Genomic DNA, 12,450 nt, shown 5'->3' on the forward strand with positions numbered 1-12,450 from the left:
GTCAAATCTAAAGGCTGTAAGTTCAACTAAATACCTAGGAATTACAATGACAAACAATTTTAATTGGAAGAAATATAATGAAAATGTTGTGGGGGAATGCTAATCCAAGACAGCGTTTCATTGGCAAGACACTTAGAATATGTAACAGATTTACTAAAGAGACAGCCTACACTATGCTTGTCCTTACTCTTTTAGAATACTGCTGTGTGTTGCGGGATCCTTACCAGACAGGATTATCAGAGTACATCGAACAAGTTGAAAAAAGGGCCGCACGTTTCGTATTGTTGCAAAATAGGGGAGAGAATGTCACTGAAATGATATACACTCCTGGAAATTGAAATAAAAACACCGTGAATTCATTGTCCCAGGAAGGGGAAACTTTATTGACACATTCCTGGGGTCAGATACATCACATGATCACACTGACAGAACCACAGGCACATAGACACAGGCAACAGAGCATGCACAATGTCGGCGCTAGTACAGTGTATATCCACCTTTCGCAGCAATGCAGGCTGCTATTCTCCCATGGAGACGATCGTAGAGATGCTGGATGTAGTCCTGTGGAACGGCTTGCCATGCCATTTCCACCTGGCGCCTCAGTTGGACCAGCGTTCGTGCTGGACGTGCAGACCGCGTGAGACCACGCTTCATCCAGTCCCAAACATGCTCAATGGGGGACAGATCCGGAGATCTTGCTGGCCAGGGTAGTTGACTTACACCTTCTAGAGCACGTTGGGTGGCACGGGATACATGCGGACGTGCATTGTCCTGTTGGAACAGCAAGTTCCCTTGCCGGTCTAGGAATGGTAGAACGATGGGTTCGATGACGGTTTGGATGTACCGTGCACTATTCAGTGTCCCCTCGACGATCACCAGAGGTGTACGGCCAGTGTAGGAGATCGCTCCCCACATCATGATGCCGGGTGTTGGCCCTGTGTGCCTCGGTCGTATGCAGTCCTGATTATGGCGCTCACCTGCACGGCGCCAAACACGCATACGACCATCATTGGCATCAAGGCAGAAGCGACTCTCATCGCTGAAGACGACACGTCTCCATTCGTCCCTCCATTCACGCCTGTCGCGACACCACTGGAGGCGGGCTGCACGATGTTGGGGCGTGAGCGGAAGACGGCCTAACGGTGTGCGGGACCGTAGCCCAGCTTCATGGAGACGGTTGCGAATGGTCCTCGCCGATACCCCAGGAGCAACAGTGTCCCTAATTTGCCGGGAAGTGGCGGTGCGGTCCCCTACGGCACTGCGTAGGATCCTACGGTCTTGGCGTGCATCCGTGCGTCGCTGCTGTCCGGTCCCTGGTCGACGGGCACGTGCACCTTCCGCCGACCGCTGGCGACAACATCGATGTACTGTAGAGACCTCACGCCCCACGTGTTGAGCAATTCGGCGGTACGTCCACCCGGCCTCCCGCATTCCCACTATACGCCCTCGCTCAAAGTCCGTCAACTGCACATAAGGTTCACGTCCACGCTGTCGCGGCATGGTACCAGTGTTAAAGACTGCGATGGAGCTCCGTATGCCACGGCAAACTGGCTGACACTGACGGCGGCGGTGCACAAATGCTGCGCAGCTAGCGCCATTCGACGGCCAACACCGCGGTTCCTGGTGTGTCCGCTGTGCCGTGCGTGTGATCATTGCTTGTACAGCCCTCTCGCAGTGTCCGGAGAAAGTATGGTGGGTCTGACACACCGGTGTCAATGTGTTCTTTTTTCCATTTCCAGGAGTGTAGGATGTGAGGTGGATATAATGAAAACAAATGCGTTTTTCGTTACGGCAGAATCTTCTCACGAAACTGCTATCACCAACTTACTTCCCTGAATGTGAAAATATTTTGTTGACACCGACCTACATAGGGCGAAACGATCACCATGATAAAATAAGGGAAATCAAAGCTCACACAGAAAGATATAGGTGTTCATTTTTTATGTGCACTATATAAGATTGAAACAATAGAGAATTGTGAAGGTGGTTCAATGAACCCTTTTCAGGAACTTAAATGTGATTTGCAGGGTATTCATATAGATGTAGATACCAGACCATTCTGGGCAAAAGTAGGTCCAACATGATATAAAGAAATATTCCAAGACTTTTGTCCCCTCACTGTAATTTTTAAAATATGTAGGTGGCTTATTTTCAAGTGACTAGCGAGCAAAGTGGCGCACTAGTAGCATATTTATGAGCGAGCTGGGCCAAAGAGAACATTTTTAAAAATTTCTTGATATGAACTATGATTTTAGTTTTGTCATTTCCCCCACTTAAAAATTTATCTATATCCACGAACCAATTTTTTTAAATAAATAAAACTCTAATAATTTTATTAATAAATAGGTTCTCCAAGACTGTCTATGAAATTTTCAGTTGTTTAAAGAATAAAAATCTAATAAATTCTTTCTTTATAAATAGGCTCTCCAAGATCTTGTTTAACTACATCCACTAACCAAATTTTTATTTATATAAAAATTGAATAAATTTTTCTCTGTATAAATAAGCTCTCCCAAACCTCATCTACCTATATCATTGATCGAAATTTTAATTAAAAAATTCAAAGGTACATTTCAACTGTAAACATTTCAACTTTATAAGAAGTTAAATTTTTTCTATAACATAAAAGCAAGACGAAATGTATTCCATAGTCCAGCTTTTCAAAACTTATAAAATTATTGTAAAGAAAAATGTGGATTGAATAACGCTGGTTTGGAAAGACGTTGTAAAGTGGAAGGTTATTCAAATGTAACAATATCAAGAGGAAATTATTCGTTATTTCAGTATGAAAGAAATGAAGAAGAGAGAACTAAGATATAAAAACATAAAAAACTTTGAACAATTTTTTAAATGAGAACATTAAAAAATTATTCTAAATGCAATAATGAGAAATTAATTACTCTTACTCTAAATCCTGTCCAAAATATTAATAATAACAATAACGAATTGAATAAATTATCTGTAAACAAACTTCATGGAATCTGTAAAACTTCAACAAATACTGTAAAACTTAGTGAAAAACAATTAATAACTTGTTTCAAAACATATGAAGACAATACTTATAATAATGAAACAATCTGAATAAAAATGTTTGAAATAAATTCATCAAAACTGTAAAACAAAAAATTATTCTAAAGTTAATAAACAACAATTAATTGATCTTATCAGTAGATCTGAGGGTTAATATTAATAATAATGATAATGAGAATTACTATAAAACTTCTTATAGACAAATATCAAGAAATCAAACAAAAACAAAGATCAAAAAAATCTACCTTGTTTCAATTTTCTACATGATGATGATTTTAAATCACCTAAATGTATGAATTGAAAAACTTCTGCCTTCAAATCTACAATAACAACTGACAAAATTAGAACTGTCAACGATCTTCCTGAACTACAAGATGTAACCACAAAATTTATGAATATTTTAATACAAATAACAACTGGAGTTAGAAATAAATTGTATTGTTATTTTAAAAGACAAGATGAAATACAAAAATTTAATTTTAAAACAAGTTATGAAGGTTTAATAAGAACAACTATTTTAGAAGATTATTGTCAAAAATCAATGATTATAATATTGACTGAAATGGAAGTAATGCAAAGAAAAAAACTGGTGGTCTTTATTTTATGCAAATAGTTTACAAGTATTTGTTAATACACACAATCAAATTTTAGGTTCATCATATATCGATTTCCAAAAAAATTAAAGATAAAGAAGCTCTAATCAATGTTAAAAAGTTCAGATCAAAAATGTTTTCTTTCTTTTAAAATCAGCTTTATGTCCAGAAAATGATCATGCTGAAAAGGTTAAAAATTATAAAAATATTGGATTAGAATTGGATAAATTTTTGAAAAAGAAAAAATTCACTTCCCAGTTCAGTAATCAAATGTTCTAAAATTTTAAAAAATGACGGAATATTTAAATTAATGTTCATGCAACTGATGAAAAATTTATTGCATATTCTCTTAACCACCCAGAAAATAATAAATAAAAACATATTAATCTTCTTTTAATTTGAGAGAAAAATATTTCAAATTATTGTGGGATAAAAAATTTACCTCGTTTAACTAGTTCACAAACAAGTGAACACAATGGAAAAATTTATTCTTCTGATAGATAGACAATCATGGCAACAACTGTAAATAACATAAAAAAGTAAAAATAGATATGTATATAGAAGGTGAAAAAAATGAATTTGGAAATTATAACAATTCATTACAACTAACTTAAAATTTATGGAGATTTAGAACATCTTTTAAAGGATGTTAACCACTTGTAAAGCAAATCCTGAAAAAGCTTGTATTAATAAATATCGAAAACATATTCCATTTTCATTTAATTATTATGTTAAATATTCTAATGATGGTTATAAAGAACCTGTAACATATACTGGTGAAGATACAGCAAAAAAGTCATTGAAATGTTAAAACAAGAACCTAGAGAAATTGCTGAAATATGTGATCGAAATATTCCAAGGATAATGACAAAAGAAGATAAAATAAATTTATAAATTTAAAAAAATTGTTTTATTTGTATAAAACAATTTACTAAAAGGGAAAAAAGGCAGGAGGTAATTATAACTTAACAGGAAAATACCAAGGATCTGCATAAGTAGATTGTAATCATTATTATCAAAATCTTAATTTTATTCCAGTTTATATTCATAATTCAGCAAATTATGATGTTCATTTGTTTATCAATGAATTAACAATAGATAATCAAGACATTAATACTGTTCCAAATAATGAACAATAATATATTTCATTCAGTAAGGATGTTGAAGATGGATTAAAATTAAGATTTTTGATACCATACATTTAAATTTATGGCCTTGATAAATTACATAAAATTTTTTTAAAAGAACAGTTTAGAGAAGCATCAAAATATTTTAAAGGTGAACAATTAGTTTTAATGATTAAAGAAGATGTTATGAATATATGAATTGTACAGAAAAGATTGTAAATTATTTAATAAAAAATATTTTTATTCTAGACTTGTCTAAAGAAATTCTGGTGAAGATTAAATCATGCAAAACTTGTTTGGGAAAAATTCAATATTAAAAATTTAGATGAATGTACAAAATTATATAATAAATCTGATGTTTGAATACTAGCAGATATTTCTGAAAATTTTAGAGATACTTGTATAAAATCTAGTAAACTCCATCAATTTTGATGTTTTACAGCACATAGTTTGTCTTGGGATTCTATGTTAAAAATGACAAAAGAAGAATTAGATTTATTAAATGATTATAATAAGCACAGTCGGATGAGTCTCATTTCAAATTGTATAGAACAGATGGACATGTACGGGCAAACCTCATGAATCCATGGATGGACCCTGCGTGTCAGCAGGGGACTGTTGAAGCTGGTGGAGGCTCTTTAAAGGTATGGAGCGTGTTTTGTTGGAGTGAAATGGAGCCCCTGATACGTCTAGATAAGATTCTGACAGGTGACACTTATGTAAGCATCCAATCTAATCACCTGCATCCATACATGCCCATTGTGCATCCCAACAGACTTGGGTAATTCCAACAGGACAATGCGACACCCGACAGGTCCAGAATCGCTACAGAGTGGCTCCAGGAACACTCTTTTGAGTTTAATCATTTCCGCTGCCCGCCAAACTACCCAGACACGACATTATTGAGCATATTTGGGATGCCTTGCAACGTGCTGTTCAGAAGAGATCTTCACCTCCTCGCACTCTACGAATTTACGGACAGCCCGGCAATTTATGGTGTCTGTTCCCTCAAGCACTAATTAAGACATTAGTCAAGTCCATGCCACGTCGTGTTGCGGCACTTTTGCGTGCTCGCGGGGCCCTGCACTAAATTAGTGTGGTGTACCAGTTTCTTTGGTTCTTCAGTGTAAAATGCTTCGACAACGTAATAACGGTGTCCAACTGAACGATAAATATCGGAATATGTTTCAAGAAGCGATTGCAGTGAAGATAGCGAGGCAGCAGAGTATAGTGTGGTGGTACTCACGGGAACGGTACTGCAGCAGGGCGAGCCACGGATACTGACCGATGGTGGCCCTCTCGCCGCCGTAGATGCGGTCCGCAAGGACGGTCGTCTCGCACTCCTGACGCTGTGCACGGCTGGAAGATTCTGCGGAGCAACAGGAGCAGTCAGCACTAAACACCCAGGTTGACATCTGTACACAGTTACGTGCTACAATTTCGGAAGAGCAGCAAACAGAATTCGCAGAACAGCATAAGAAGATAAGGCACTATAGCTAAGCTGCTTTTCGTTTATGTTGGTTCTGTTTAGTACGCATTCGATAACTAGGCCTGCACACGGGCAACTCCTGTTGTGTTCAGACTTAATTTTGAACAAATGTGCAATATAGACCATATTATTACACCAATGGAAAAAATCGCAACACCAAAAAATATTGCAGAATAACGAATTTTCTGGAATACATTTGACTGAAATTACTGTGAAATGCTGGTGCACTAATAACGGCTGTAACTGCCAGATTATTGAACGCAATCATGAAAACGTACATTCATTGTGTTGTACAGGCGCCACATGTCAGTTTGTGGGCTGCAGTACCGTGCCTGTTACATTTGGTCGGTCAAAACCGGGACTTAATGCTGGTTGTTGATGACGTTGGTATCGACCGATGATGACCCATATGTGTTCGATTGGAGACAGGTCTTGTGGTCGAGGAGGCAAGGCAACACGTCAACGCTCTGCAGAACATGTTGTGTTACAACAGCAGTATGTGGGCGAACGTATCATGTTGCAAAGCACCCCCTACGCTGCTGTTCATGAATGGCAGTACAGCAGGTCGAGTCACCAGATTGACGTAGAAATTTGCAGTCAGTGTGCGTGGGATCACCAAGGAAGAACTCCCCCTATCATATGAAATAGCACACCAGGCCATAATTCCAGGTGGTGGTCCATTGTGTCTACCACGCAGACTGGTTGGTTGCACGTCCTCAACTAGTCTCCTTCTGACTAACATACGACTATCACTGGTACCGAAGCTGAACCAGCTTTCATCAGAAAACAAACAGTCCTTTCCACCCTGCCCTCTAATGAGGGCTGGATTGACACCACTGAAGTTGCAAATGGCGGTGATTTGGGGTCAGTGGAATGTACGCTATAGAGCCTCTGGCTCGGAGCTGTCGTTAGAGTAACTGATTTATAACAATTCTTTGTGTCACTGTGGTACCAACCGCTGTTCAAATTGCTACTGCAGATGCAGTACGATGCGTCAGAATCATACACCGAATACGATGGTCTACCCTATCGGTAGTGCTATGTGGCCATCCGGAGCCTGATCTTCTTGCGATCGTACATTCTCGTCACCACCGCTGTCAGCTTTCATTTACATTGGCTACATTTCCTGTCACGTCTACCTACAATATCGCAGAAGGAACATCCAGGTTCTCGCAGCCCTATTACACGGCCTCATTCAAATTCTGTGAGGTTTTGATAATGGCGTCTTTGTCACGTTAAAGACATCTCACCACGTCCAGTCTCAAAGGTAATCACCACTCGAAACCGTTACAGCGTGTTTCTAAAGCAAACCTGATTTGCATTCTCATAGTGGCGCTGCTAGCGTCAGTCTTATGCGACTGGCGCGAAATTTGCTTAGGTATCATCTTTCATACGTGGAAACACGCCTGACAACTTTCGTTTAAATTGTCCAACTCCTTCTTGCTGTTGTCATTTCCTTTCCGTCAGTGTATGTTAGGAGAATCGGCCGAGGTCTTGCTGAAGTAAGCTAGCGAGCTATGGTAGAAGAAAGAGAGGATGCTTGTACAGAAGTAAAGTCAATCCGTTACCTCACTCGATTTTCCTGCTCCTTATTTTTACACGTTGACATGCCGGAAGATTCACTTACGACATACTGCGATGTCTAGAATAGTGCGAGAAGCACATGTGTCAGCGCACTCGGTCAGAAGGCGCAGTTGTCACTGTGATTGGTGATTTTCTTGCATTTAGGATAGCTGAAGACAATGAAGGCACGCATAGAAATAGAGGCTTTTGATAAAATAAATCGGACTTTCAAAAGCATGTTCATATGTGTGTGGAATGGGAAGTTTGTAATGTCTATTTATTAAAAGTTTATGGCAGGAGACTCGGACGTTTAATAACAAAATAGTTGAATCACTGGAAGTTACTCAGCGACTAATGAAACATGCGCGTTGAGAATTACCAGGATAGATAGGAAAACAAACAAATAAACAGACAAGGGAACAGAGTGGAGTGGATGACGTGGGACATATCAGATGAATGCCTGGTAGGTGAGACAAGGACGTTCTGCGCTGCTTTTCAAGAGGTATGAAAAGACTGCGACGTAGTATTTGACGGTGCCTCAAGGTCTGAACCCAATTTCCACCGTCACTGACGTTTCTGTCTGTGATTTCCGAACACTATCACAAGAGGTCCTTCGGCGGGGTGTATGGGGTTAGCACAAATGGGTTAACGGATATGGTGGAGGACCGCGCCATACTCTGTCACAAAGAATGTTTGTGTATTCGTTTCAGTTCAGTGCATTTAATTCGGTTCATATACGGTATAAACCTCCTGGCAGAGTAAGTCACTATCATCTAAATCCGTTTCCACAGTTGCGCCAGTCCCACACGTCCCATGGGAGAAATTCTGGTGCAGTGTCCAGTGACGATGAAAATCTGAGTTAGATCGCCATTAGGCTGAGGAAACCGGCCTCCGACGACAAGGTGCCCCCTGACGCGCAGATACAGACAGGAAAACAGAAACAAAAGCGAAAAGTGGAAAAACAGAAAACACGGCATGCATCGATATTCGTTCGCTAAGACCCATATTATGTTGGTTGTCAACAGCTTTGTTTAGTTAAGAAGATAACAGTTCAATAACTAAAAGAGGATAAAGGCAATTGTTGAAGGAAGGAAACCGATAAATTAGCTACAGCGGTCACATTTTGGAGTAACTGAACCGCAAGATTCTCTTTTTTAAGGCACAGGTTTCGGAAGCCACGAGCTGATCACTATAGTTTGCATACAGAGATTACCACACACGCCAATAATTTTAATAGGAAATAGGAAGACGTGAAGCTTTAGTGATACCTGACTCTTGTTTATGAAGAAGAAGTGCACCAGCATCAGTCGTCGAATGATGGATTATGTCCCATAAACATTAGTAAAAAGCTGTCTCCCTGGGAAAAGCAGTAATATCACGTGCTTGAACAAGGATAACTTTCTGTGCACCATTTAACTACTTAACAGTTATCATTCAGCACTGGAAGGATTGTATCAGAAACCACATGTCTCTTGTAAAGTAACTCAACTCAGAATTAAATCACTTATTGGTTGTTAGGAGAAGTCACACGAGAATTAATTCAAGACATTTAAAGCACACAGTTGTTTTCTCTCACATCTTATACCACATAAGGATAAGAAAACCAGCCAATTAATGGGCCTCAGTCTTTGCTACTTTAAAATAATCAAAGATGACAATAGATATCCTTTAGTCAGATCAAGGAGCAATACACATTATGATAGAAACATCAAATAACTGGATGTACAGAACGAAAGTAGCTAGATCTGATCAAATTTCGACGCTAAGGTTAAGACAGAGCTTCCATTATCTACATCTGCATCCATGCTCCAGAAGCCACCTGACGGTGTGTGGCGGAGGGTACCTGGAGTACCTCTATCGGTTCTCCCTTCTATTCCAGTCTCGTATTGTTCCTGGAAAGAAAGATTGTCGGTATGCCTCTGTGTGGGCTCTAATCTCTCAGATTTTATCCTCGTGCGCGAGATGTACGCAGGAGGGAGCAATATACTGCTTCACTCCTCGGTGAAGATATTTTCTCGAAACTTCAACAAAAGCCCGCACCGAGCTACTTAGCGTCTCTCTTGCAGAGCCTTCCACTGGAGTTTATCATCTCCGTAACGCTTTCGCGATTACTAAATGATCCTCTAACGAAGCGCGCTGCTATCCGTTGGATCTTCTCTGTCTCTTCTATCAACCCTATCTGGTACGGATCCGACACCGGTGAGCAGTATTCAAGCAGCGGGCGAACAAGTGTACTGTAACCTACTTCCTTTGTTTTCCGACTACATTTCCTTAGGAGTCTCCCAATGAATCTCAGTCTGGCATCTGCTTTACCGACGATTAATTTTATATGGACGTTCCATTTTAAATCACTCCTAATTCCTACTCCCAGATAATTTATGGAATTAACTGCTTCCAGTTGCTGACCTGCTATATTGTAGCTAAATGATGAAGGATCTTTCCTTCTATGTATTCGCAGCACATTACACTTGTCTACATTGAGATTCAATTGCCATTCCCTGCACCATGCGTCAATTCATTGTAGATCCTCCTGCATTTCAGTACAATTTTCCATTGTTACAACCTCTCGATATACCACAGCATCATACGCAAAAAGCCTCAGTGAACTTCCTATGTCATCCACAAGGTCATTTATATGTATTGTGAATAGCAACGGTCCTACGACACTCCCCTGCGGCACTCCTGAAAATGACATGCTTCGTTCTGTTATCCAGGAACTCTTCAATCCAATCACACAAATGGTCTGATAGTCCATATGTTCTTACTTTGTTCATTAAACGACTATGGGGGACTGTATCAAAGGCCTTGCGGAACTCAAGAAACACGGCATCTACCTGGGAACCCGTGTCTATGGCCCTCTGAGTCTCGTGGACGAACAGCGAGCTGGGTTTCACACGATCGTCTTTTTCGAAACCCATGCTGCTTCCTACAGAGTAGATTTTTAGTCTATAAAAAAGTCATTATACTCGAACATAATACGTGTTCCAAAGTTCTATAACTGATCGACGTTAGAGATATAGGTCTATAGTTCTGCACATCTGTTCGACGTCCGTTCTTGAAAACGGGGGTGACCTGTGCCCTTTTCCAATCTTTTGGAACGCTACACTCTTCTAGAGTCCTACGGTACACCGCTGCAAGAAGGGGAGCAAGTTCCTTCACGTACTCTGCGTAAAATCGAACTGGTATCCGATAAGGTCCAACGGCCCATCCTCTCTTGAGCGATTTTAGTTGTTTTTCTATCCCTCTGTCATCTATTTCGTTATCTACCATTTTGTCATCTGTGTGACAACCTAGAAAAGGAGCTACAGTGCATTCTTCCTCTGTGAAACAGCTTTGGAAAAAGACATTGTAAGAGGTCCATGATTAAAGAGTTTGTTGCTAGCGCACTCGAGCTGATGTAATTTCGATGTATTGCTCACGCGCTGCCTGCGATATGTAAGCTACAAGAGAATCTGAGACCAAAGAGCAGTATTGACTGCAGTAGGAACTGTATAGCAGTAGCAGTATGTTGTTGCTAGCGAGCAGTCTGGTCTGGTGTATCGTGTTGACTGGGCCGGTCGTGTGCAGCGATGGCGGAGCATGAGCGTTATAGGATAAGGTAGAAGCAGCCTCGCGCATATATAGTATTGTTACATCAAGTTCCATGTAAACGTTTTAAAAAAAAATCTGTTAATAATAATCATTCTCATAAAAAGTAACTTTTGACACTTATCTCAATTTAAAGAATTCACTAATTTCTCCAATCCTTGGCAATCCCGATTATTGAAAAGAAAAGTCAGTTCCTTCCTTTTTTATAAGACAAATCTATCGGCCAGCATTGCACTTAGCTGCGCCAGGAATATTTCTTATAGGAGCAGATATATACGCGTTATCCGGCGATCTAATTAAGGTAAGATTTTTCATTAAGTTGTAGCAATAATGCCATAACTCGATCCATGCCAAAATTAGCTGCTGCATTCTCTGTGCTGTGTGATGTTGTATCTGCATGTGTCATGTTTTGTATAACCATTTCCTCATTGTCTGATTCACAAAAAGATTTGCTAATCGGATGTGCTGTGTTGGTCACTACAGCGGAATCAAATCTGACGTGCTTTGTGTATATTGGTCACCTTCGTTAGAAGCAATTATCTGTTCACTACGTAAATTTTGCAAATCAGGTGTTTCAAACTGGACAGCGTTCATTGTAACGGAACGTGCCGCGTCATCAATTGTCGTTAAATTAACAGAGGACACAATTGAATTTGTTTGCTCATCATTAGCATCAAAATCATTACTAGTGATCGGCACACACTGATTATCTGTAATTATAGGATTATCACTATTACAATGAGTGTAGCTAGTATAATCGGTCAAATTATTCGAGTCAGCTTTTTCAATCCTTGCACATCGCGATGCGCTGTTAGCAGTTTTGCGCGGCATTTTCACAACTCAAAGTTAAGCACAAAATCAAACAAAGACAAACCAAAAACGGAACAAATACAGTTACAACAAAGAGCAATAAATTGTCAATGATCTGTGAAAGAAAACGTGACAAATTAGTAAATGCGTTGCGCCAGATGCAAACTACTTTTAATATTAAGTAAATAAGAGCAGATATATAGCTAACCACTTCTCAGAAATTCACAAAAATACGATCCTGGCCGGTTGT

At 39.6% G+C, this 12,450-nt stretch overlaps 1 protein-coding gene across 1 annotated transcript in view; it reads right to left on the bottom strand.

Annotated features, from left to right (window-relative positions):
- The window catches only part of LOC126354211 (CLIP domain-containing serine protease HP8-like), a 90,811-nt gene that overhangs the window by 52,252 nt on the left and 26,109 nt on the right, over positions 1–12,450 (bottom strand). The window contains exon 4 of the mRNA XM_050003719.1: positions 5,997–6,119. Within this exon, the coding sequence (XP_049859676.1) occupies positions 5,997–6,119 (123 nt within the window). The remainder of the gene's footprint in view (positions 1–5,996; positions 6,120–12,450) is intronic.

The sequence above is a fragment of the Schistocerca gregaria genome, chromosome 1, assembly GCF_023897955.1.
Source record: "Schistocerca gregaria isolate iqSchGreg1 chromosome 1, iqSchGreg1.2, whole genome shotgun sequence".
NCBI lineage: Eukaryota > Metazoa > Arthropoda > Insecta > Orthoptera > Acrididae > Schistocerca > Schistocerca gregaria.